Here is a 27,144-nt window from a genome sequence, read left to right on the forward strand (position 1 = left end):
TATACAAAATGTTGATAGAAAATGTTATCTGATCAGGGGAAGCATCACAGACACAAATAAACACATAAAACACACACAAACAAATCCGTATATCGGAAAAGTATCGGAAATTACGCTGTCTCCACTTTACATGTGGCCACACTTCAAACTATTAAAAACTGTTTGTCTTCAGTGCTATTATGAAGAAACTCTGCCTGACATGCTCATTTGTATATTTATCGATTTGTGGACTTTTTCAGACTTTAAACTTTGAACATCTTTACAGCAGGAGAAACCAGAGCTGTGGTGGCATTTAAACCCAGGACAAAGGAGATTCAAAGGAGTTTCTTCTGAGCGATCCTCACTCCGATCTCAAAGATCTCTCAGTGAATGAACGTATTCTTTAAATAATCCACAAAGGGAAACCGGCTCCTTCTTCAGGTTCTTGTGGCCTTTTCAACTAGACGTAGTTGGACTTGGAGTGATTGGTAGAAAGAAAGTGGCTGGAGCTCATGGACACTGGAGGGTTTGTCCTCCAGCATCTCCGACAGCTCAGGAAAGCACCACCGGCCGCAGTGAGGAGTCCACCGACCCAGCTCACAAACACGGCATTACCAAACTCAGGTCTGCCAAAAAGAGCAGAGCAACATTAATGTAGCACACTGTGTGTTTATTTACAATGTGTATGCATACGTGTGTGTGTGTGTGTGTGTGTGTGTGTGTGTGCGTGTGTGTGTGTGTGCGTGTGTGTGTCTTGATGGCAGTACCTAAACAGCTTGTGTCCACTGTAAGAAAGAACCATGTTGACAAACCAGGAGGTGATGCTGATGGTCAACACGCCTAATGAAAGAAAACATCTTTGATCATTCCAGCACTCATGGATCCTGACCCACCTGTTCACTACTGACCAATAACAGCCGCTCTCAGCTGCTAACTTCATTATGACTTGTGTAGAGTACTTCAGTCTGAGCACAGGCTTTGGGACACACCTGAAAGTATGAACGTGATTCCTCCGATCATCGCTATCATGGATTTGCTCTTTGGCACACCATCCATGAAGTGGGTGCACTTCATCCCCACTGTGGAGATGAGTACAGCCAGAGCAGAGAGAAGGAGGCTGACCGGCAGCACTGCCCTGGTAACCTGAATCTCAGCTGCAGCGAACAGAAGCACAAATATAAGAAATCGTAGCTTTATTACACCGGTGAGAGAAAGAGATTTGGTTTGTTCTCTGATGGCTCGGTGGCTAAAATCCAAAGAAGTAACTGTAAATACATTTACTTTACCCAAAAAGCAGCGTCTTGCTTTGAGGTGATTGTAGGTGCGATGCAAACTTACTCGGCATTTTCAGGATGGACTGATAAATTTCACAGGTCATTCTGTCTTGAACACCAGCGCAGGACATCCATAAGCCCTCATAGGAGCGGTGCTTGCCCTGGACCAGCTTCTTCCAGTCCACCATAACAGTGGCGGCAACAGTGGCAGCGACTCCGACCAGGGAGAGAAAAAAGCCGAGGAGCTGCAGTCCGGACGCGGCCATGTTATCCAGCAGATTAATAAGTCCTGAGACTTGTTGTGAGACGGAGAACAGTGATGAGCGGCCGCTGAAGTCAGTAGTTGCTGATTTAAAGGAGTCCCTCCCTCGTAGTTGCTCAGACCTTTGTGCGAGAGCGCTGCTGCCTCCTGTTTTTAAAGTGTAAGGGTGAGGCCCCCTTTTTCCTTCCGCAGCCTTTGATGGGAAGAACTTTTTCCTGGAAGTGGTATCGGGCTAATTAAGTGATGACTGGAACACACCGACTATTCTAAAGAAGAGTCGCTTTAACATCACGTGGCCTTTGCAGTTCTTTGCTTAGGCTCCTATCAAAATAAGCCAAATGGGAAATCAGTTCACGATTTCTTTATTATTTTCTTTCAAATAATTCAGAAAGTCCCTTTTTAATAGTTCAGTTTTTTCTTTTTCTAACAAATAATAAAAAAGGTCTTTGGAAGACACCTCCTGATGTCTGTCTTAACTTTTGAGCCTATAAATCTGCAGAAATGTAATATTAGCCTACATGATCCCCTAATTTGTTGTGATGATGATCACCTAATGTGTACCCTGCATGTGCCACTACTCTGGATATCACATCAGGGCAGTGACTCTCTGATCCAGTTTAATCTACGTAGACACAGTTAGCGCCGTATGATCAGCCCTGAGCCGAACAGTCTGCAGGTCGAGTTGCTGGACGCAGTTTCTGAGCTGTCACAGATGAATTGGCCGATTAGTCATGTTGACAGGAAAAATAAAAGCTTTGGCTAATTCTCATTACAGCTGCTCAGAGAGTCACAATAGTGTTGTTTCTCTTTTTGGGTTTGTAACATGTATTTGCACTGAAAGCCTGCTAGCCTGTAATCACTGGATCGCCGGTGCTGGACTTTTTCATGTTTTGTAAGGATGTGACTTTCAGATGCTGCTGGTCTGTGTTTAGGCTTGTGATTTGTCCTCTACTTGTTTTTTAAGGGCAGACCTCACCAAGCTGACATTTTGGCCGGTGTTCCCCTAATAGCTCTTTGGGGATGTCAAACTGTGTTTCCTTTGACATTTTTTATAGATTTAACTAAAAACAGACAAATGATTTGTTTTCTTTAAAGAGACGATACTAACTTAGAGGCACAATTGAAAATTGCTTGTTTGCTAAGTCGGGAGAAACTTTGCTCCAGACCACTTTAAAAAATTGCAAGAATGCGTCTTTGGCAGCCAAATATACAGGAATGAAGGATGGCTCAAGGTCTTTGCACAGCGCTGTGTTCTTGTTTCCCAAACATCCGTTAAAGAAGGTCTTTGAAGCAAATGCTGAATGTCAGCATCCTCATTGTGACTCTTTTCCTTTGTGATGTACAGCAGCAGGCTCGTGCTTACGTGAACAAACTCTTTATTTTTCCTTTGACAGTTACTAAATCATTTGAGCATATTTGGTTCACAGGATACGTGTTTGTAAACACGTCGCCTGCATCGCCTGTTAGATTGGCTCAGGCTCCGCCCTTTCCTGAAATATGGCTTCATCAAAACATTTTGCTGCAATTCAAGTCCCAGACTTCATCTGACTTTGCCTTAATTACATCACATCTATCCTTCCTTTAGCACTTGGGTTATTTATTAATTAACTTATTTAAAGTCTGCTTAGGTCATTGTTTATTTACAAGGAAATAAAGGTCACTGGGGGTCGCGTTATGAGCCTGCAGGGAGCAGATGGTTGGTGACAATATCAGGAAACCCGCTTTTTTGTACCCGTCAAGTATCTGAATTGGCTTCAGCACAACACAGAAGCCTGAAGTGAAGTGAAACTGTCTGATGAGAAGCTGGCTTCCTTCTATTCTCACAGCAAGTTGAAAGCGTATGCCGGCCTGAAGAATAATATGTCATCTTTCATCTAAGCACACGTTATTCCCCCTATAATAATACTGTGTTTGTCAGCCTTACTCCATACATGTGACGACTGATTCCCATACGAGCAGGGTTTAATAAGGAATGCAGTCTAAAGCTGATGGTTTGTAACTGTGCAGTTACATATGTGAATATCAAGAAACAGTAGCAGGTTCCAGTGTGTGCTGTGTGTGCAACAAGTGTCCTTAAAAGTAAGAAACGTGTAGGTCCATGCTTAGTTGTCAGAAAAGCTCTGACTGTTTGGCGCACTGTCAGACGACCCTCAGGAGTGCCCTGTGGTGCCTGTGCAGTTGGCAGCAGACCCTTTGAGTCCAGCTGGTTAAAGTTTAAAACATCCTGACATCAGTGCGCAATCCCTGCATGGTCACAGGACTTTGCATAGATTCACTGAGTCTGAAAATAAGTGTTTGTGGCCAGATCACTTTGCTCAAATGTAGCAGCTTCTGTGTTTCAGAGGTCTAATATGCATCTGTCACACTGGAAATTAAAGGCCAGCACTGAGTGTACTGAATGAAAAAAAAGATTTATGAACTTATAAAGTCACAAGATAAACAATTTTTGGGATTTAGGTTTTATTGATCCAGCGAACACAAAGAAGTCCTGGCTATGTCAGAGCCATGCCCCCATCCTCTGGTTTGTCTGGATCCTCCTCCATCATTTGTACAGTTTAAATATTTGCCCAATTCTAACTAAGGTGGTGCAAAATGTCTTGAAAAAGTTCAAACAGGGGCATCAAAGGCTGGAAAAGTAAGTAGCACTAAAAACAGGCAATTAGGGGAACATTTGAATCCCAATGAGCTTTGGGCTTCTGTAATGTTGCTTGGACCCTTCCTGAGAAGTTTTTGTGCTGGGATGTGACCCACTGTCCTCCGCTGTTGCCATGGGAACAGTGGTCTGTGACTTTGTTTGGGTATCATAACCTTTTTCCACGTGATTGTCAGTAACTAGTGTTTCTCTGCAGAACGTTGCAGATCATCGTTTATTTTTGTGTTTGTGAAAATAGAGTAAACATCTGTTTCAATCAGCCCACCAGATCCAGCGGCTGGATTCAGACATCTGGACCCTGCAATCGCTCATCTTTACTCCACTCAGTTTTCCAAGTTTCGTACCAGCACAGACTTTCAAGACTAACATGCTGCCTTCAGCCTCTGTTGGTTATGTAAATGTCTGCCGAGACCCACACAGACGGGGCCGCAACTATTTGGAGAATTGTATTTTTTATTGACTCCTGCATCCAACTGGTTAACAAGCCTGGTTTAGCTGATTCAAAACAGGCTCTGTGAGGACAGTGCAGGGTTGCAGAAAGCAGGAAAAGTAGGACTATACAACTATCAAAACTACAAAGAAACTAATTCAAAACTAACTTCTTCAGTCTCAGCTGACTGCAGGTTTCCCAACCCTTTAAAAAGTGCATTTGCATAACGACTGAAATGACTGACTGCTTATTAATGATCAAGAAACTGACCTCAGGAAACAATGAGGGGATGCTAATAACTGAGAGGCTGCCATGTGGAGAAATGTTTTATGCTCAGATGAGACAAAGACTGAGTTATTTGGCTCCAGGCTTAAAAAGTATGTTTGGAGGAGTAAAAGTGAGGCTTTCAAGCCTGAGAACACCGTACAAGCTGTGGTGCAGCCCCAGAGCAGCACCGTGCTCTGGGGCTGTTTTGCTGCCAGTAACGCTGGTGTTGCACAAAGTGGATGATGGAGGAGGAGGACCAACTCCAAATTCAACTTCACCTCTAATCAACAGCTAGACGGCAGAAACTTGGGGACAACTGGGTGTTCCAATAGGACAATGGTCCCAAACACACATCGAAACTAGTGTTATGTTCTTGGAGTGAATTGAACGCAACAAGAAAAGTGACCTACTCACACACACCACCCAAGAGCAACAACAGAGTACCTTCCAAAGTGCTATGCAGCCATTTACGTTGGCAGCGAGCAAACAAAAAGAATAACAAACCAAAGATCCCTGAAGGGCCCGAAGCTTCCCTATGAAAACAACAACCAAAAGACAACTTTACCCAAACAGGAGAAAACTGACCCGTACCAGCAATATATACACAGTGACAGAGGTACACAAACGCTACTTTACAAATCTATTTACAACAGCAATGAACAAACCCACACACACACATCAATTTGATACCAACTGATGAAAGTTTTTAGGCAAAGACCGTCTAAGTAACAACAATCAGACCCACAAGTGGTTTATTGGGTGGTGGAGGCTTGGAGCATGGCTGTCATCTGGTGGTTAAATACTGGGTGATCAGCCAATTATCCAATCCCAGAGCAGGAATAATTCCACTCAACGACCCAGCCGGCACTGGACTCCAGTAAGACACATCCAGGTGTCCACACCTGAGAGAGAGAAGAGAAAAACCCCGCAGCCATCCTCTGGTGGGAGGAGTCACACACACACATGGCCTACATGATCTTGGGTCATAACACTAGTTTTTGGATAAAGCGGACAAACTTAAGCTTCTGGAATGAAATTTAAACATTGTCTTTTCTCACTCTTACAGACGAGCTTTTCAACTTGAACAGTGATAAACAGTAACCTTTACAAAAGGTCGAGCTTACATAAAAGGCAAATAAAAATTCACTGTCACTGAGGGAAAAAAGCTCAATTTTATCACACAGCGACATTCCCTGGAATTACTTCCCAAACAAAGAAAGCAGCACTTATTTTGATTGTTATCGAATTCCAGCAGGCTGTGATTGTTTCCTCTAACAAGTAAAAGTGTTTGTTTGGATGGGGAAAGTCTCAGAAGCAGAAATGCTGTGTTTCACTGGCACACTTTAGGCTGTTTTTCTTGGGATAACAAAATCCTCTGAGATCAGCTCATAGTTTTCTGTTAATGACCTTATTTCCAGCACCTTGTTGTTGAGCAGTGTTGGGGCATTAGTGCTCTGTGTAACATGACAGTAACTTTTTAAAGCTGCTATATCTTTTTAAAATTTAAATATATATCAATACTTCTTTTACGCACCATTGTGTCTTTAATGCGATTCTTTATAATCTGATTTGCCATTTGTGCCCGAGCTGGCCAAACCAGTTTTCTATTCTGTATCAAGCAGAGATGTGTGAGCCCTCACCCACACACACACACACACCCACACACACACACACACACACCCACACACACACACACACACACACACACACACACACACACACACCCACACACACACTCAAACCTCTGATGACGTCACATGAGTTAAAAACGTGAAAGCTGACAGGAGCATGCTTCAAAGTAAACTGGTGCAGTGAACAGAAAGTTCCCTGAACCCTGAGTGGACTAAACTGCCAGATTAAAGAGTTCAGTCGGTAATTAGCGCAGCTGATCAGAAATACTGCAGGCTTCGCTTCTCCTGAAAATGCAAAGCACCTGCCAAATATCAGTAAACATAGGTTATAACTTTTAATTTAATGGAAAGATTCAAGGATTTCCTTGCAAATACTGCCTAATGCAGGCCTTTATCACACAAAGGGAGGAAGCGGGCATCTGGGAGGAGCTACGCTGTAAACTCGTTTCTGAGAAAAGCAGTGAGCCACCAACAACATGACAGCCAAATGTTTTTAAAGTGAGCTGCTGGGAGAGAGGAGCAGGAACTGTGGGAGAAAGTTGAACTCGTTCCCTGAGTCATTGAGAATGTGAAGTAGCAGTGCACTACAGGGGAATTCTTAAAGAAGCCAACACCTGTTCCAAGAAGATGGATGACTAAACCAGCCTTTTTTCCACAGCCAGACGCATGAAGATCAGTGCCACGCTCAAAATCAGGCCACAGTATGTGAGTGAGACGCCATCTAGTGGCATCACTGAGCAAGACAAGGTGCAGGAGGCACCGAGAACACAGTGAGACTGAGGTTTACGGGTTTACAGGGTGACCCGGCAAAATCACCGGACATGTTCGTACGTATTCATGTATACCCCCCCCACACCGGAGCTAACCACGTTCACTATGCGCACAATCCGCTGGCTGATTCAGTGCTAAAGTTTGGTGTGGCACACGCTGGCTCCAGTCCATGAACCAAGTTTTTCTTTGTTCAATCAAAAGAATATTTACGCAATAAAGCCAAACGACAAAAAAATAATTGATCAAAACTTTATTTGGCCCACAAATAATTCATTGCTCATAACTTGTCTCTGGCTTGAAACATTAACGTTATGTGCGCACATGCTCTCATTGCTTATTGGTTATTTTAGAAAGCTGGGCTTCATAAAACAGTTCAACAAACGAATGGCGACAGTGAATCTTCTTATGTCCACCAGCTGGGAAGCACCGATGTAATTCAGAGGGACACATGGTTTCCCTTAAAGATGGTCCAGGCTTCCCCCCTTATAAATGTGCCATTCATTCCCATTGTTAGTTTTATTCCTCGGGGTCCTCTCATAACATGCAGACAATAGCTTTTATTTGAACAGAGCAGATCTCCCAGCTAGTAGGAAATGTTTAGAAACGAAGAGAAGGCCTCTTTTACGCAGTGACTGTTTCACACACGGACAACATGGAACAACCTGCCAGAACCCCTCCCCTCATGTTGCTGATATCCGCTCAGGCTGCAGATTCGTAGGTGATTTCTTCTTACATGTGCAGTTGCTATATTGGTTCACTCGGTTTTTAGCTTGACTTCCATAAATATGACACACTTTTTGTTATTCTGCGCATATCCAATTTTTCAGCGTCCTGTAACTGCACTGGCTGGTCAGTGTGGCAAAACAAATTCAGTACGTTTATGTTCTTTAGTGCATGCTTTAACAACACTTGGAGGACTGCCTTGGCATGCATTCAGCAGAGACTCCCTCCGTAGATGGGCCTAGCTGCTGCTTCAAACCAGTCGGGTGTCATTCCTGCATCAGGCACAGCACAGAGCGCCTCGGGCCAAACGGCCTGCTAATTTTTTTATTTTAGATGAGATGAGAAGGTTTACTTTTGTCAGCATTTAGGCGCTGAGCACTTTCTACAGCTTTGACATAACCGCCAGTGGGACTGTGATAATTCTGAGTCAGGGTTGTTTGAAACAGATAAACATTATCCATGAGTCCAAATCTAGGCTAAACATGTCGCTCCCGTTACAGATTAAGAACTGCGTTTCTGGAAAAAGTCGCGATAGATGATGAGCTTTGTTCTTCAAGTGGCAGATTTGATGATCCTGATTGTAAATAGTTAATGATTTTTCTTCGTTTCTAGCTGAGGGTGGGGCACTAGAAGCAACTCAGCTGATGCAATGCTGCCGTAGGAGTGATTGTTGGCATAAAAATTATTATTACTGTATAAAGTGTTCACATTAAATGTGGCCCTTATCCAGCCGGCCTACAATCTCCAACATGCTTATATACACCAAGCCAAAGGGTGTAAAAGGAACGATAATAATAATGATAATCTTTCTGTTTTTCACTTCACATTTTGTAACTTCTGGCCTGAACTCTCATAAAAACAGAGCTGGGGTTTTCTTTGTCTCTCTGAGGGTTGGCTCGGGAAGGCTTAACAGAATAGTTCTCTGACAACCTCTACCGGTTTTTCCTGCAGATGCGCCCCAGGCTTCACGGGGACAAGCACACAAACTAAAACATGCAGTGAATTAGATTAAAGATGACGGACACTTTTTTTTTCTTTTGCAGACTCACATCAACGAGTCATGAGAGGAAACAATGTTGATTCTCTCTCTCCCGAGATGATTTACTCTTTAATAACGTCTCTAATCTGGATTGACAGAAATGTAAGAAGGCGGTGACTCTCTCTCTCTCTCTCATGAGTGGGTGTGTCTTCGTGTCTGAACACGGCGTGCTCCAGTAGATAGACAGCTGCATTCACCTTTCTACCTGCCAGGTGAGACACGGAAAAGACAGTCAAGTCCTCGCAGTAAACCCGCTTCTTCATCATTCTGAGAGGAGCTGAACGCGAGTGATCCGCTGACCCTGCACGCCGGACAGGTGAGCTCATTTACCTGTAAATACACACCGTGTTGCTGTTTTGTTTGCGCAGTTATGCTAACCATTTAACCAACTGCCTTGCTGATCAGGATGTATGTAATCGTGTTTTCCCCTCCCCAGTTTCCAGGTAAAAAAACCCCAGACAATCAAAAACACCTGTTGCGTCCGGCTGACCTGCGACTATCAGCGCGACCCGCAGTGCTCAGTATCATTAACCAGGTACCAACACCTCGGTAGGCCCGCACTTGTGAGCTCCAGCAGGTCCAGGAAGAGCACCAGACGCCTGCCTCTATCCGCAGAGAGATTCCCGCCTGCAGAACTTGTGTTATCCGCACAGCTGGAAACTTTGCCTGGGAATTTCTGTGCTCAAAAAATTTCAGTCATTGTTTCTGGTCGTGTGTGTAACTTCCCATCCCGGCCTTTAGCGCAGGGCTGCCTGCCACATGGTTTGGAGGGATTTCTGTAACTCATCTGTTTTAAGTCTGGGCTGCATAATCGAACTATTTCAGCGTCACTGACTGTTACACGAGCAGAGTCAACATCAGTGTCACCACTGTATCATTTGATTTGTATTAAAGCAGCACTACAACCCAACAGCTGCATGCTGGTGGGCCTGACCTCCTCGTGCATTTGCTGTCCCAGCAGAGTCTGATCTCCAGAGGATTTTAGCGTTTCCTTTAAGACTGCCCAAACTGAAGCCGATCACAGGTTCACAGCAGCAGCCGCTTTTCTGGCTATTCAGGTGTAGCTTCCAGTAGTTCAGTTGTGACATATCCCATGGAGGGCATGGCAGTGGTGTTACCACTTGCAGCCAAACCTTCAGTATTTCAGGTATGTTGGTGAACCAGCTCTGTTCTCAGAGGAAGGGTGTGACTGTACTTTTCTTGAGAGCGGCAGAATTTAATTAAAACTCTGACAATAAAAGGCTACCTGCTGCTGGCACTAAACACTTCACACAAGGATGTTATCGCACACTGAGCACATGACTTTAATGTGATGAAAGGAAAAATGATTGCTTGTTTCCCTATGCAGCAATACAAATAAAGCAGCACTTCCTGCTATACTGTCTTCCTTTCATTTAGCATGGCTGAAATCACCTAAATGACACTTAAAACTTGAAGAGGAGGAGTGATACGAACAGTCACAGTTCAAACTGATTTTTTTTAAGTAGGTGTAGTTTCTTGAAGTCTAAGGTTTTCAAAAGGCTTTGAGCAGTTTCTGCCTTTGGAAACTCAAAACCTGTACTACAGGTAACTCTGTGGTTACATGTGCCAGGGTCAGAGGTCACGTAAGGCTTCAAACGTTCTGCATTACGGGTTCTCCCACATCAGGCGGGCCCCAGAGGGTGACTGCAGGTCGTCATGAGCAGAGAGGAGTGAAACTAAGGTCACTGAATATCTTGACCAATAAACTAATGTGACCTTTAACACTAAACCCCCCCTGTATTCTTATCAATGACTAAAGCTGTGGGATGAAGTGGGCATGTCAGGTGAGATGTGCTGAGTGGTCTACAGCTTCACAAACACGTTGTATTCATGGTGTAAATGCTGATGCAATTTATTACATTTTGAGATGCTACAAGTAAAAGCAACTTAAATTCATTTTGCTTTAAAAAAAAAAAAAAAAAAAGTCCAACACGTTGATTCATGATTGGTAGATTGCATAAAGCCCCAAATCAAAGAAAACAGACAACACATGAAAGTAAAGTCATATCTGAAGCACAACATACACAAATACACATCACTGTGATCTGTACCCTCACCAACTGGAAGCACGTCCACTAGGTGGCGCTCTCATCAAAGAATAAATTAGGGAGACCCACCACAGTGGGTGTGCCAGCTCCGCTACAACCACAACTTTTAATCCCTCCAATTTGTAAAGTCCCTGAAAAACAACACGTATATGGCACATATCTCATTCTGTCAACAGCAAGTAGCACATACTGTAGTTCAATGACGGTTGCATGTTTGTTCAATGCACTACGAGAGAAAACAGTTTCTGCTTACAGCACAGCGGCTTGTTCTCCACGCAGATTTATAATTTCAGCAACATTTATTACAAAGCAAAAACTCTACGCAGCACCAAATGCTCAATGAGCGAATCATTGTGTGGCAATCACAAACATTTCAGCAATGTGCTCTTCATTATCCGTTTTTTTCCTCTCATAACCAAAAATATCAGGACCTGAAGAAATATAAAACAAAACACTAGAATATCTCCTTTCTGCAAGCAGGAAGTATGAGACCGGACAGTCCTGGAAGTGACAGCGGGGAAGCTTGGCCAATGAAAACTGAGGAAACAATGTGAGGAAAAAAGAAATTTACAAAAATAAATATAAAGCTCCCTTTCTCAATAAAGACAACGAGCAGGATACAAGTTTCATGGAGGGAGAACCGAACAGTTTCCACATGATTTGGTCGAATGTAAAAAACAAGAACGCAGATTTAAACACAGCATCTGAGCATGAACTCGGGTTTGACACACAGGCAACACACATGCATTTCATTTGGTACTGGTTCTTTCATGGGCCAGCTGGAAATGACAAGCTCATATGAAATATTGGCAGAAGACTGAAATACTGTACAGCAGTATATATGAGCACATATTTAGTTTCTACAGAGATTATTATTGGCTGTTTGCAGCTTTAGCCCTTTCTGAAAATAAAGAGGGAGCCAGTTAATATTGATACAGAGCTGAAATGCATGTACACATCTGTACACTCTCAGTAAGCATGCACATAGAAACAGTGAGTCATATACAGTCATACCACTACAGTTTAAGAAAGACGGGGTTAAGTGAAAAGAAAAAAAAAGCTCCCCTCACAAGCAAAAAAACGCAAACACGTCGAGCTGATCGATGTCCACGGATCGCTGCAAAGCTCCACCTCTTCTGCGCTGGAACAAGGTGGGAAACATATGAAAGCCAGAGCTACCAGCACCGAAATCAAGGCTTATTTCTTTGTTTTATAATTACAGCAAATAAAACAAAATATAACGCATCCCCTTCAGAGTCAAAGGCTGTGTGGCACATGGGCAGCCCTCACAGGGCCTCGCTGCACAGCACGGCGAGAACAGAGGCGCAGCACGCTGTAACAAAGAAGCTGCCACGTTGGTATCTAAGACACTGTAACAGCCACAGTGGACCAGACAGGCATGTCCCATGAAGAGTCTCGAGGAACTCTGACAGTTACATCCAGCAGAGGCTTTAAGCCCTTTGATGGCACACAATGACCACAGCAGGGGGGGCAGTTCCTTCATTTACACAGCAAAGAATCATGGGAGATTTCTTTTGGCTAGGCTTAATGTCACATCAGTTCAAAGAAATATGCAATCACGTTTTACACATCATTAAAAAAAAGATGAGTGTATTTCTAGCACTCACACATCCACTTCCTCAACTTTGGAGGATATTAAAAAAAAATCCCACTGCCAACTCATGAGACTGTCCAAAGGGTTCTGGCCAACAGAGTGTGAATGGGTGAAAATAAAAGATAAACACACACACACAGGAGGACTGACAGCATGTGTGCACGGTCGAGAGCCTGAGTCACCGCTTGTGATAGGCACCTGAAAAAGATGGAAGAGACAGAAAATGAGCTCCACATACTGCAGTGTAGCGCTGCCACAAACGATAGTCGACGCAATCGTGACTAGTCGACTAATCGTGGCCCTACTGCAGTGCAATTTATGCTGCAGTGTTTATGAACTCAAGTTTTCCAAGGTAGAGTTCAGGAGTTTATTAATATGAGTGACGAGAAACCAGCTCTGGTCGAACTAAACGCCTTCAGCACTCTCACGTGTTCATGTAGGCAGAAAATAAAGGTAGATGTTCCTATTTAGACATTTGGCCGAAACAAACCACTTGAAAGAAATGAAGATGTTCATTTTAACATTGATGACGTCAAAGATGAGGCCCGGGGACCAGAAAAGACTGGACATCTGGACAGCAATGAAAAATGTAAACTTTAGACTTTTAACTGTTTTTTTCCTACTGATAAATGACCAAAGTAATCAAGTAAACTTTGTTTGTTTGTTCATTCCCAACTTCAAGCTTATTTGGATGCAAAGTCGGGGTTTAAGCCGCGCTTTAGCACGGAAACTGCATTACTGAGTCTTTAATGATCTTCTCTCAATCGCTGACTCAGGGCGCCCTGTGGTCTTAGCTTTGCTCGATTTGTCCTCTGCTTTTGATTTGGTGGACCATAATGTCCTTTTAATGAGGCTTGAGGTGAGCATCACAGGCAGTGCCCTTAGCTGGTTTAAACCCCATCTATCAGAAAGGTCCTTTTCTGTCACCATGGGTACCTGCTCCTCCTCCATTGCCCCGGTCACCTCTGGTGTCCCCCTGGGGTCTGTACTGGGTCCTATGCTGTTCTCTTTATACTTGTTAGCCTTTGGGCCGAATCCTTGAAAAATACAATATTTCTTTCCACTTTTATGTGGATGACATTCAAATCCATTTTGAACTGGCTGAGGATGTCACGTCATCGTTGCAACACTTCTTCAATTGTATGAATGAAGTTAAAAACTGGCTGCTGAGCAATTCCCTCATTCTCAGTGATAAGAAGATGGAAATTATAATCGTCGATAGTCAGGCTGAACTAAATGATATATTTGGGCCCTTTGCTGACTCTCTTTCTGATACCTGGGTGTTGTCTTGGACAGTTCCTTTAAGCTGGACAAACACGTGTCCTCGGTAGTCGAATCCAGTTTCTATCAATTACGTCTAATCTCCAAGGCCAAGCCCTACATACCACGTAAGGACCTTGAAAAACGTATCCATGCCTTTGTTACATCCAGATTAGATTACTGTAATTCCCTTTATGCTGGTCTCCATTCTGCCCTCGTTCACAAACTGCAGCTCGTTCAAAATGGGACTGGTAGGTTTGAGTCTATTACTCCAGTTCTTTCTGACCTGCACTGGGTTAAGTATCGCATTGATTTTAAATCTTATTGTTCACGTTTAAAATCATAAATAATACCACACCCAGCTATCTTACTGATCTCCTCAGCTTTTACACCCCTGGGGGAGCGCTTAGATCAGCAGGCCAAACGCTCCTGGTGTGACCTACATCTCGGCTCAACACCAGAGGTGACCGAGCATTCGCCTCTATTGCACCCTACCTCTGGAATAATCTTCCTCAACCTATATCTGTGTGTTTGTAATGGCACTGTATTTTATCGTTTTGCTCTGATTAAAGCTTATAGTGTTTAACCTTCAGCCTTTGGCTTGTGCCTACTGTGCCTGGTGTATATTGCATAGTTATGTCTCCCACCTGTCAGTATATTTGCATCTGTAATTGCACTTAATTGATTCTGTGAAGCACTTTGGCACAGCCCTGGTTTTGAAATGTGCTATATAAATAAAACAAACAAATAAAAAAACAAAAACTCCTTAGTTAAATACTGTAGTATTACTAGTATATTTAGTTAATTAAACTTCTGAGCCAGTGTTGAGTCTGACAGCCCTGATCTAGACTGATGTATTTCTATCTGCAGATTCAAAGTTAACTCTTCCTTTCCAGAACACACGCAGCCAGGAACGCTGGGAGAGACACGGCTATTAGAATCAAGCAGACTAAAGTGCAAAAACACCACAGTGTTGAAAAAGGACAGCAGCTGCCTTGTTTAGGTTTTCATTTACCTCTGCAAGTTGGATCAGGTCTGGCCGGAGCGCGAGGGGCAGCAGGGTGATCTGGGTAGACGTAGCCAGGACTGACATTCTCATAGTCATGTGTGCGCGGCTGTGGAGGCCTGAAACACGTGCAAAACATTAATACATTTCTGCTTCTTTGCTGACTGGACATTTCTTCTGGTGAGAGGCGTGTACCTCGGAGGCTTGTAGTTCTTTTGCCTTTGGTACTCGTACTCCTCTCGTGTCCTGGGCCGGACAACATCCTCGGAATTTGGCTGGAAACCAACAGAAACTATGGTTCTCGTCCCACAGAGGAAATACAGTTTTATATGGAAAAAGCACGCATGTTAAAAATATGCACGGTCATGGAAAATTACCCTGTAGTCTCCCTCTTGCCGCCTCCTCTCCACTGCCATCCTTTCCATGGCCAGCCTCTCCCGCTCCTTCTCTTTCTCCCATTCGCGATTCTTCCTGTACTCCTTTTTCTCCTGCTCCATCAGCAGTCGGGCGATTTCCTGGCAAAGCGAGGCGACTAGGTCATTTACCCCAGAATACGTCCTACATGTCACATGACATAACTCTACACAAGCGTCCCAGATGTCATCAGAGAACACCTGCGTCACACGAATCAGCCAAAGCGACACCTCCAGTGCTGCAGAGCATCTTTGCACGTAACATTTATCCCATGTTGGAGGAGGAGTTTCCACACACTCACCTCATCTTGTGCCACTTGGGCTGCACGCACGTGCATCTGGCTCGCCTGAAACCAGAGAAAGGGTTACGTTCTCACACAGACGGAGATGTTACGTGATGTTGAAACACACAAGAAAAACACTTTCAGTTTGGTTTTTGACATCAAGGCTTAAAGTTCTTTACAGCTTTGATAACAGAGTCAAATGCTTTACTGTCATTGGCTGCTCTGGAGCCAATCACGTTTCATCATGTCAAATCAAATAATGCTCAACAAAAATACATTCATGGGCAGAATTATTCAAACCTTTTCATTTCTTTACAAAACTGATTTCTAAACAAAGAAGAAGAAACAACCACACACAGACCTTTAACTTTGCTCTTTGCTCACACTGTTTACTAACTATAAGCTAATGTGATTGTTCCCTGTACGTCACGGTGTGTGTGCACATATGGACAACACGTACTTCTCTTCTGGTTTCCTTCCTGACCTTAATTTCCTCCTCTTGCAGTTTCCTGGCCACCTCCAGGTCCTTCAGCTCTTGCTCGCGCAGATCGAGCTTGGTCAAACCCTTGGTGGCCTCACTCAGTCCGTACTCAGTCTCTGGCATTACTGACCCGCCGCCACGGTGCGCAATACGACCTGCAAAAGGCAAATCATGACTAACAGAGTAGGGCTGCGACGATTATTTATTAGGATTCGCTTCAGCTAAAGGAAATCTCATCTTAAAGGTGCAATTTACACAATTACAGAATAATGTAAAGTTTGTATCATTTTTCTTGATAAATTAAAATGATTTATGGATCAAAATCATTTGTCTGTTGAATGATCAATAACTTGATGCCACATTCACACAAAAATACATTCAGCAGCAGTTGGATTGAAGCCAATGCACCTTTAAAGAAAGGGCTGCAGTGCATCTCCACTGGTGTTGTTCGCTGTGTTTGGGTCATTTAAACCTGTGGCAGATCTCAGATCAGTTAAAACCATGAAATGGTAAAGTTTAGCTTGTTCAATTGACAAGAACACACAACCTGCTCTGAAGCCCTTTATCAAGGAAACATTTGCGCTTATCAAAGCTCATCAAGCCATAAGAAAGCACACAGCACACGCCTCACTCTGAGCACAGAGACAATAAGAAAACTCCACACAAGGCGAAAGAAATCATTGGACTCAAACCTGAAATCACAACATCGCTGATCCTGAAAACAGTGGAACTAACATGTGTGTTAGCGATCGCTGTTAGACTGACCCACCACCTCAGACTGCCACAGAGAAAGGTTTAGCACAGCACACACCCCCCCCGCAGAGCCCAGAGGGAGCTCGGGGTGATACCTGTCTCTCCGCTGGGTTGACTATGACTGCGTTCCCTGCCACGACCCTCCCCCTGCTGGAGGTCCCAGAACTCCCTGCTGTCTCCTCTGCCTTCATCGCCCCTATGATCTCCAAACAGCTCATTGGGGCTGGACTGGACACGGTGCCGTCCCCTGGTCCTCCTCTCAAAATCCTCCTCTTCCCCCTCCCAGGAAGCCCTCCCTTCCCTCAGCCGGTCCCGGCTGTGTGCTGGCTCCACAAAGGCCTCTTCGAGTCCTCTCTCCCTGCTCCGGGTTCTTGCTCTTTGTCTTCCTTTATCTCGATGTCCGTGTCCCTCTAGCTCTCTGTCCAAACTTCGTCCTCTGTCTCTGGATCTTTCTCCGTCCCGCCCCTCTGCTCTTCCCCACCTGAGGTCCTGGTCTCTGTCCCTCCTCCGATCTCTGTCCCTCCTCTGGTCTCTTGCAGTATACCCCTCATATTCCGGTTCTCTGCCTCCGTCTCGGTCGTACTGCCTGTTCTGCTCTCTGACCCACGTTTTGTCCCTCTCTTTAGGAATTTGCACTGGAGGTGGTCTAGCTGGTCTCTCTTTCCTCCTCACCACTCTCTCTGTGTCCTCGTACCCTAAACCCCTGGCTCTGCCAGTCTGTGAGGGCTCGTGCTCTGGATACCTGTCCCCGTGCTTGCCTCTGTTGTGCATCAGGTGCTCAGGAAAAGGATCTGCGTGCCTGCTACGGCCTCCTTCTCCCAGCAGATAGCCCTCTGGGTATCTGGAGCGACCACGGGGTGCTGCAGCATCCAGTTTTGGGTGTCTGCTCCTTTTAGATTCTGTTGAACTATAATCTGGAGAGTAATCTCGACGTGAGCTCACCGGAGCGTCGCATCGCCCGGGGGACGTTGGTGTGTGATGTCTGGGTTTGTCCAAGTCTAGAGGTCTTCTTGCAGCTGAGCAAAGCAGAGTGAGAAGGCACGATGATGATGATGGTGGTGGTTGATGAAAACAGGGAAAGTTAACAACAACAACAGGCAGGTGTAATATAAGTCAAGACAGTTAGTGAGCACCGGGTTAGATACAGCACCTGTGAGGAGAGCAGTGGTTTGAAGGAAGAGGAAATGCAGAAGATGACACTAAATGAACCAAAACGTCCCGGCAGTTGTTACGGTTGGAAAATTAAAATGTTGCTAAGACAGCAACAGCGAGTGTTAGCAGCTATCAGACGCTCTGACTGGATATAAAGGCACTCAGGACTCATGATGGGACATCAACCAGTATATGATGTTTTTAAATGGTTACAAATGAAAACTTTCCCCACACAGTCTACTCCTCCATTGCACTCCACATACCACTGCTTTTGTAAATACAGAAGCTGCAGACACACCAACAAAGCAAACTGATGATCGGAGCACGTTCACCTTTAAGAAAACCAGTTTGTTGGGAGTCGGCATGTGGCTGAGAAATGTTTGAATGAATACAAATGAAAGTAAAAACGCACAGCGAGGAACAAAGCTCAGGCCAGTCCTCGCTGCACTACCAGTCAGTGCAATGGCATTCCAGTTATCCAACCAGCAGCAGGGAGGTACGAGCAGAGCCTGACACCTGCTCAGACTCCCACGGGCATTCGCTGTTTGCTCAAAAAATAAAATATTCTCCTATTTTTAACCTTTTATGCTACACTGTAGAGACAGCTGTTCTGTGACGAGAAGCAAAATGCTTTTGTACGTCAGAGAGAGAGACTGTGACATCATCACAGTCACAGGTGCAAACGCCCAGTGGTGACGTTACAGGTGAGCAGTTACATAAGTTCTCACAGTCTGCAGTCGATACAGAGAACAAGCAGGTGGACTGACAGCGAGAGGCTCGCCCGTCCCCGTCTGCGCCGACAAAGGGCGGCTCTGCGACTACAAACACCAACACGGAAACTATTCAAATCAGCTCTGTGACCGTTTAAATGAACAAACGAGCACAAGATAAAAATCACTCACGAGCACTTTAAGTAGAAACTGTGATGTGTGTGTTGAATTTTTGCAGAGCACCAAATTGCTAGAAAACCAGACTGATTTTTTTTCTGTTGACTAAGAGGAAAAAAGAGATTTTCCTTTCTGCCTCCTGTGTAGCAGCGACACCACTGCAGTGGTTTAGTGTTATGAGTCAATCTCAGAAACAAAACATCCAAAAGGGTTGAAATGGCAAAGCTGGTAGTCAGCATGTCAGATTAGATTTAGCAGCTGCAGAGAGAAAAGCTGAGCTTTTATTAGGAACAGGAAATTTACTTCCTCCCACACTCACAGTCACAACTGTGGTTCAAGACTTGCGACCGCACTCATGCCTCAACAAGACGCAATAAGAAACGGCCGCAGCGCTTCAGGCACAGAAGCGATCGTGATGGCCTGACATTTTGGATTAGGACTTGCAGCAAAGCTTCAATTTTTCAACATGAAACATAAAATTGTGACACTGAGCTGCTAACACGTTTTAGAAGCCCCAAAAAACACTAAAAACATGTTTGTTTGTTTTTAAATACATCATCAGGAGTAAATCTAAAATTGCTCCTAATTCACTAAATGCCAACTCTGGTACAAAAGGCTCAAGCAGCGCTCTGCACTGGGAGTAAAAGGACGAGTTATTTCTCTGCAGGAACACGCAAGCCTTCCTTCAGGGTTAATTATGTGCTTATAAATGCATTCCAAAATCTTCAAGTCAGCAACAATCGCCATGAGTGTTAGAGACACGCCCACCGCACTCAAAGCTGGAGACAAAACCAAACCCAGCACAGAAACAGAGACCGATCATCTCCCGTGGCCTTACTCATGACTTTATATTCTTCTGTGAAAAGCTGTGAGAGTTACTCTTTAATCCTTGAAAGAGTAGTTGTCAAACAGCTAACAGATCGTCTGCAGAGGAATGGCTTATTGAAGAGTTTCAGTCAGGTTTCAGAACTCATCACAGCACAGAAACAGCTTTAGTGAAGGTTACAAATGATCTTCTTATGGCCTCTGACAGTGGACTCATCTCTGTGCTTGTCCTGCTAGACCTCAGTGCAGCGTTCGATACTGTCGACCATAATATCCTATTAGAGCGATTAGAACATGCTGTAGGTATTACAGGTACTGCACTGCAGTGGTTTGTATCATATCTATCTAATAGACTCCAGTTTGTGCATGTAAATGGAGAGTCCTCTTCACACACTGAGGTTAATGATGGAGTTCCACAGGGTTCAGTGCTAGGACCAATTCTGTTTACATTATACATGCTTCCCTTAGGCAGCATCATTAGAAGACATAGCATACATTTACACTGCTATGCAGATGACACCCAGCTCTATCTGTCCATGAAGCCAGATAACACACACCAATTAGTTAAACTGCAGGAATGTCTTAAAGACATAAAGACCTGGATGGCCGCTAACTTTCTGCTTCTTAATTCAGATCAAACTGAGGTTATTGTACTCAGCCCTGAAAATCTTAGAAATATGGTATCTAAGCAGATTCTTACTCTGGATGGCATTACCTTGGCCTCCAGTAACGCTGTGAGGAACCTTGGAGTCATTTTTGACCAGGACATGTCCTTCAACGCACATATTAAACAAATATGTAAGACTGCTTTCTTCCATTTGTGCAACATCTCTAAAGTTAGAAATATCCTGTCTCAGAGTGACGCTGAAAAACTAGTTCATGCATTTATTACTTCCAGGCTGGACGACTGTAATTCATTATTATCAGGAAGTCCTAAAAACTCCCTGAAAAGCCTTCAGTTAATCCAAAATGCTGCAGCAAGAGTACTGACAGGGACTAGAAAGAGAGAGCAGATTTCTCCTGTTTTGGCTTCCTGTTAAATCCAGAATTCAAAATCCTGCTCCTCACATACAAGGTCTTAAATAATCAGGCCCCATCTTATCTTAATGACCTTGTAGTACCATATCACCCTATTAGAGCACTTTGCTCTCGCTCTGCAGGCCTACTTGTTGTTCCTAGAGTATTTAAAAGTAGAATGGGAGGCAGAGCCTTCAGTTTTCAGGCCCCTCTTCTGTGGAACCAGCTTCCAGTTTGGATTCAGGAGACAGAAACTATCTCTACTTTTAAGATGAGGCTTCAAACTTTCCTTTTTGCTAAAGCATATAGTTAGGGCTGGACCAGGTGACCCTGAATCCTCCCTTAGTTATGCTGCAATAGACGTAGGCTGCCGGGGGATTCCCATGATGCATTGAGGTTTTCCTTTCCAGTCACCATAGACCTCTCTGCATTGAATCATATCTGTTATTAACCTCTGTCTCTCTTCCACAGCATGTCTTTATCCTGTCTTCCTTCTCTCACCCCAACCAATCACAGCAGATGGCCCCGCCCCTCCCTGAGCCTGGTTCTGCCGGAGGTTTCTTCCTGTTAAAAGGGAGTTTTTCCTTCCCACTGTCGCCAAAGCGCCGCTCATACAACGGTCAGCCGTTTTACAGATAGAAAACTAGCTTTGCTCCGACAGCCATAAGTCAACATAAATGAGGCGGTGCTCTCCTCACCTCCATGATCTTCATCAAAGCGCGTTTCCAGCTGCTTATGTCTCCTCCTGTCCTCTTTCATCTCCTTCTCCTGCAGCTTACGAGCAATGGCCTACAACAAAACAACACAACAGTAAGCACGTCGTCCCGCATCAATATAGAAATGTCCCACTTAGACAAAGGTCATATTTCTTTGGGTGCACGAACAGTAGCTCCCTTCTCAGGCCAATTAGCACATGCTTCGTACACCTTATGGAGCACGTAGGAGGCGATCTGACCCAAGTTAGCTCACTCTGACTAATCTAACACATAAACAGTGTTGCTGATTGGGAAACAGAATCTAGGATTTCTCAGCTTTCCCATTTATCAACAATGTCATTGTAATGTTAAAAAAAAAAAAAGGTCCTAATTACTTAAAAAAAAAAAAAAAAAAGTGGAAACAAAAGCGCAATGATTGGAAAAGGATGACCCGCCCAAAACAGGAGGACTAGAAACAACTGAGGGGTAGAAACAAGCAGCACTGCCCTCAGGTCCACTTCTTACCGCATCTTTCTCTTCTTGCTGTCGCTGTCGCTCTGCCTGTCGGACCAGTTCCTCCTGAATCTCCTGGGCGATCTCGTTATCTTGCCGCTCGCTGGGGTTCACGTGTGTTGTAAGCATGTACGAAGAGAAGAAGCGGGAAAATGTTACAGTAGGGATGCAATGGAAGGACATTTTTAAATTCACAGCTTTGCTTAAAGATGCATATTTACACTGACACATTTGTTAAATAAGCATCATTACACTTTTCAAGTCTCAATTATTCTGACGACAAACTCACGCAGTGGTGCTGAAACCGGCTCTGGTACTACACACGTTAGACTGTTGTGTATATAAAGGTTTAAAAGCCTCACTGACTTCAACACTGTGAAAATGATGCACTTTTTTGTCACTTACAGTTTTCAGTAATTCTGTTTCATAAGGGGAGTCAACACCCGAACCCGCAGCTTTGAAGTCATCCAGCATGTTGTGAATGATGGTCAGTGCGCCTGAGGCAGGAGCAGGAGGATCTTAGCTCACTGCAGTGTTGATCTCACTAGCGCCTTGGCTCACTCTCATCTTTGAAGCTGCACGATTTAGTCAAAAACACCATCTGCCTGCAGGGCTGGTGTGTGAAAATCATTACAGTGTGTGCAGACGCACCCGAGTGTGAAATCTTACTAACAGGAGGAGGAGCTTATCCAACCCACGCCGTACCTGGATTTGACCCGAGTGGTTAACGGCTTAGGATGAATTAAAGTGGCACATGTAAACAAACTGCTGCACCTGAGCGTCTTGAAACAGTACGTGCTGAGAAAGAAGTGATGCTGTTTAGTCCAGTGTCTAAGTGGCGAGTGTGGGACAGACGGTGAGCTTGGAACAAGACCGGCAGCACCGGCCTGCATGCATCGGTGAGGCGTCTGGCCTCGCACCCAGGGAGTGCAATCCCTCTACTCGAGCCCTCCATGTTTATGTGTGTTTAAAATAAGTGGGTTCTGCGAGTCAGCGCTTTTATGTTGATTAAAACTGCAGAGCACAGAAAGACTCCAAGTGCCTTTTTGCACACTTGGGATGCAACTGCCGCTTTGGACTGAGACAACAGAGCTCTCTGCTATGTTCAGCGGAGCCAGATTTATGTTTCTGCATCAGGCCACTGTGGTTAGTAAGTGGACACGCTGCAGTGCTTTAGACATGCAGTTGGAAGCAACCCAAACCCCTCGGGGAATATAATTATACATCAGCGGTGACAAAGACACCACACAGACTCCATAACAACTGAAGAAGATCTGCTTATGCCGTTTGCTTCTGCATGTTTCTAAAGCAGGATAAAGACTGAAAGCATTTTGTAGGTTAGCATGAGTCTCCTAACACAGATATAACATGTCTTTAGCACAGACCTGTTAGGAAGTCTGTTACATCCTACGCCTAATTGACGCATGGCTCAGCAACATCTCCTCTTAATCTGAAAACCAGCTGGTCAGCAGAACCAGCTCCAAACCTCATGATTGCTCCTTGGCAAAAACAAGATTGAAAGCATACTGAATGACAGGATCTTCTCATTTATAACAATAACAGTGTTAAACCTACTCTGAATAATCACTCAGCAGGAGCGCTGCGCTGGCTGACCTCGCTGCTGAAGCACAAATCTGTCCGAGGACGGGGTTTGGGAGTAATTACATGAGATTAGACTAATTGGAAACAGATGCCATCATCAAAGTAACTAATAACGCTCACAGCGAGTACTGCTGAGTAATCTGATGGCTTTAAAAGTCCTCGAGGTGCATCGAGTGCTTTACTTCAAAAACCAAACATCCAACCAGCAGATTCTTATTTTTCTACTTGGACAAATGTTGCTCATATGCACAACTATAACCAGGCGCATGCTTTTATGCAACTGCTGACTCTAGTATGACTTTTCATTAGCACAAAGCTCAATGAATAAATGTGCTCAATGGCATTATTGATTTGGACTTCTTCTGATCCATCAGCCGCATCTCCAGTAATTCCTGCTCTTCTTACATTTAACAGGTGTGTATGAGGCTGACGTGTGAGGGACACCTACATGTCAACGTTCTCTTTCTGAGTCTTGATCTTGGCCCTCTCATCCTCCTCCTCTTGGAGCTTCTTGGCCACCTGCAGGTCGTTCTGCACCAGACGGCTCTTATAGACATTGGAGGCCAAGTGGCTCTCAACTGTTGACACACACAGAGACGCACACACACACACACACGCACACAGACACAGGCTTTACTATCAGTGAGATAAAATAAATGGTGAACAGCAGAGGTTATTTGCACATCTACACGTCAGCGTCTGAGGAGCACCAACTACTCTTTAGATGATCGGCTGAGGACAAGATAAACGCCGCGGCCGTTTCAGCCTCTGCTATTCAACAGACTGCGCTCTCAGTCACTGAGGAATGAACGTTGGCGGCTGAGGCGTCGTTCCAAGGTTGTGCGACGGCACGTCGTCGACCATAACAGATGAGAAATCCTGCTTGCTGACGCACTTCTAGCACTTTGTAAGCAGCGCATCACTCACCCGCTCAGTTCTGTTCACTTTGTTATTGATCCGGGACAAAATTACATTTGGCAATTTGTACGCGAGGAGCTCCATAAGGTCTGTGTTTGTGATCGGTGGGATGGAAACAGGAAACCGTGTCACAGCTGTGCCAACATGATAAAGAGTCGAGGGACTGACATCGATTTTTGGGGGGTTCTCTTGAATGACGCTGTGATTAATTTTTCACGTGCTGACAGCCCATGAAAAAAAAAAAAAAAAGTCTGAAGGTATAACTGAAGTCACACCGTAAAATGAAGGACATTTATCCACTGCCATGTTTGCCATGTCAACAGCAATCTGGATTCATCTTTCAAGGAAACAAAACGGACATTGTGAAATCTGTTCATAAAACATCCTCTGAAGAGGCCTCGGGTCATTCAGGAAAAGAAACAACGCTGAGCTGAGAGAACATCAGACACACGAGTGGAAATCTGCACGGTGAAAAGAAGCAAACACAGAAACAGAAGACGCCAAGTGCTGACACGGCCTTGCAGAAATGTTTCCATGTGACATTTGGACACTTTGCTGTTCTGCATGCTCAACATTTTGAATGGAAACAAAAGCCAGCTGTATCTGCACATGAACACAAACTCAATGTGCTTAAAATCTTCTTTTGGACGCCATCTGCTGATGTGATCCATGAAGAAAAAAAACAAGGGGGGGGGGCACTGCATATTTAGAGGACTACTGAAATATATTAAATGGCATCCTCCCTTTTGACTTCCAGGGTCAAAGGTGAAAGAACATTCTGCCAACACAAACCTGATCAGTTATTGTGGCAACAAAGGAGCAAATGGAAATGAGCCTTGGTTGTAGATCCCTACAGCTTTAAAAGGGCAGACCCGAGCACAGTCACATTCATTACAGCTAATCTGCACTGAGGGTGTGGCTGGATGACATCTGCCTTCCTCTTATTTAGCAGAGCTCGTGGCATAATTTACCTTTATATGGTTTTACAACGGAGGAAACGGAAAGACAAACTAGTGTCCTCTACAGCAGCGCGTTCTCTCGGTTCACACTCTAAACTTAGTGCAAAGGTTCACCAGACTCGATAATAATACAGCAGCGGCCGTCTCTGATGCACGGACAGAACCTGAAAAAGACGTTGATGTGCGATTTCAACAACTTATCTTGATGCAATTACAAAAAAACCCGAGGGAACGTAGCCCTCTATAATGACTAATTACCTGCATATGTGCTCACATTAAAGTACCAGCTAGCGTAAAAGGAGACACAGATGCAGTGTGTTCAGCTCTACAATCAGAGCTTTCTGTGCTACAGCTGCTGCACACAAAAAAGCCACATCACTGCTCTGATGCAGAGCTTCGTGGCGTCCCGCAACATGGCTCGACTAATTGTGTACCAGGGTTTATACGGGCTTAATCAGACTGCAGCCACTGACGCCGCGCTCTGCCCTGCAAAAAGCAAAGTGGAGCATTGTGGGCTGCATGCATGCTTTTACTGCTACAAATAAAACATAATTCAAAGCTTGATTTTTAGCAAAGTGATACCAAATGATTTAGGAAAGGAACAATCTGCAGTTACATAAAAAGCCCAATGCAGAAAACAGTGCAATAATAAATGGCACCAAGTGTTTAAACAGACTCTCCACATACAGACCTCTCTGTATAAACTTGGATTTCTGTCACGTGAACAAAGCAGCCACGCTTTCGTCTGCCTGAACACAGTCAGGGAAAGCAAACGTCTGAAGGAGGGAGTCACTCCTCTGTGAAGGCAGCACTGTTTGTCAAACGCTTGTTTTACCCGTGACTCTCCTCAGGAGTAGAAACTCATTTTATCAAGAGTCAAGCTGAATGTGAGAATGAATGAGAACCACTGCCTTAGGATGAAGAAAAACCCCAAACATGACTAATGTGTAGATGCTTACTTTCTTGTTCCTGGAGGTTATAGGCCAGGGAGTGGTCCTCCAGCACGGCAAAGTCTCGGCACACTAAAGAAAGGAAGAAAAACAGGCTTCATTTAAAAACTAGTGCTGGAAAGTGTAGCAAACGTTACAATCATTCAAACAGCCCCATGTATTCAAACACAGAGCTATGCTACCAGTTAAACAAGCTTGAGGAAGAAGAGACGTCAATTTGAATCGGACTTCTCACGGTTTCCCGCGTTTAACATCTGGCACGTCTTCCCACATGTGCTTAAACAATAAAAATTCATTTAAAGTCATGACGGAAGGCAAAGTGTCAGGATTCCACCAACGGGGAATCAAATGTGTCACGATACTGAGAAACTACTTTGACTGAGAAACTACTCCTAAAACTGTTTTTTGTTTTTTTATCTGATAAGCTGAGCAGAGTGCTTCGCTGCACAATGAGCACATCATTCTTAGTTACACAAAGTGATTTTAGATCCTGTCTGACCTTCTGGAATTTGTTTTTGGATCGGAGATGAACTGAAAGTGAATGAGGAAGCGCTCTGCGCTCAGACTAAAAACGCGCTCAGGGTTTTTTATCTTGACAAGTTATTTTAAGGTGAGAAGAAGTGAGAAAACGTTTGGTTGCTGCCCTGAAGTGCAATTCAAAAGGCAACATTTAGTTGCTCGTCTAGCAGAAAACACACCCCAAAGACAGTAAAACG

At 44.3% G+C, this 27,144-nt stretch overlaps 2 protein-coding genes and 1 long non-coding RNA gene across 4 annotated transcripts in view; 1 reads left to right on the forward strand and 2 right to left on the reverse strand.

Moving 5' to 3' along the window:
• LOC146362276 (claudin-19-like) lies at window positions 1-8,727 on the reverse strand. The gene is made up of 4 exons (XM_084921113.1): window positions 1,318-8,727; window positions 969-1,133; window positions 747-819; window positions 1-605 (listed from the first exon to the last, which is right to left on the reverse strand). The coding sequence occupies exons 1-4, from the start codon at window positions 1,517-1,519 to the stop codon at window positions 440-442; spliced, it is 606 nt and encodes a 201-aa protein (XP_084777239.1). The 5' UTR covers window positions 1,520-8,727; the 3' UTR covers window positions 1-439.
• On the forward strand, window positions 8,712-11,069 carry LOC146362277 (uncharacterized). Its single transcript, XR_014799413.1, has 2 exons — window positions 8,712-9,345; window positions 9,466-11,069. It is a non-coding gene; the product is annotated as an uncharacterized LOC146362277 (long non-coding RNA).
• Window positions 10,958-27,144, reverse strand: part of ccdc50a (coiled-coil domain containing 50a) — an 18,561-nt gene continuing 2,374 nt past the window's right edge. The window contains exons 2-12 of one of the 2 annotated variants that reach the window (XM_084921112.1): window positions 26,438-26,500; window positions 24,050-24,179; window positions 22,012-22,102; window positions 21,490-21,580; window positions 17,006-17,926; window positions 16,161-16,312; window positions 15,695-15,739; window positions 15,357-15,494; window positions 15,175-15,254; window positions 14,989-15,098; window positions 10,958-12,911 (exon numbers count right to left, since the gene is read on the reverse strand). In XM_084921112.1, the coding sequence (XP_084777238.1) occupies window positions 12,892-12,911; window positions 14,989-15,098; window positions 15,175-15,254; window positions 15,357-15,494; window positions 15,695-15,739; window positions 16,161-16,312; window positions 17,006-17,926; window positions 21,490-21,580; window positions 22,012-22,102; window positions 24,050-24,179; window positions 26,438-26,500 (1,841 nt within the window). In that variant the 3' untranslated portion in view covers window positions 10,958-12,891. The remainder of the gene's footprint in view (window positions 12,912-14,988; window positions 15,099-15,174; window positions 15,255-15,356; window positions 15,495-15,694; window positions 15,740-16,160; window positions 16,313-17,005; window positions 17,927-21,489; window positions 21,581-22,011; window positions 22,103-24,049; window positions 24,180-26,437; window positions 26,501-27,144) is intronic. The other variant, XM_084921111.1, reaches the window with a different exon arrangement.

Source organism: Perissodus microlepis, chromosome 23 (assembly GCF_051167445.1).
Source record: "Perissodus microlepis isolate ML-2025 ecotype Zambia chromosome 23, ASM5116744v1, whole genome shotgun sequence".
Taxonomy (NCBI): domain Eukaryota; kingdom Metazoa; phylum Chordata; class Actinopteri; order Cichliformes; family Cichlidae; genus Perissodus; species Perissodus microlepis.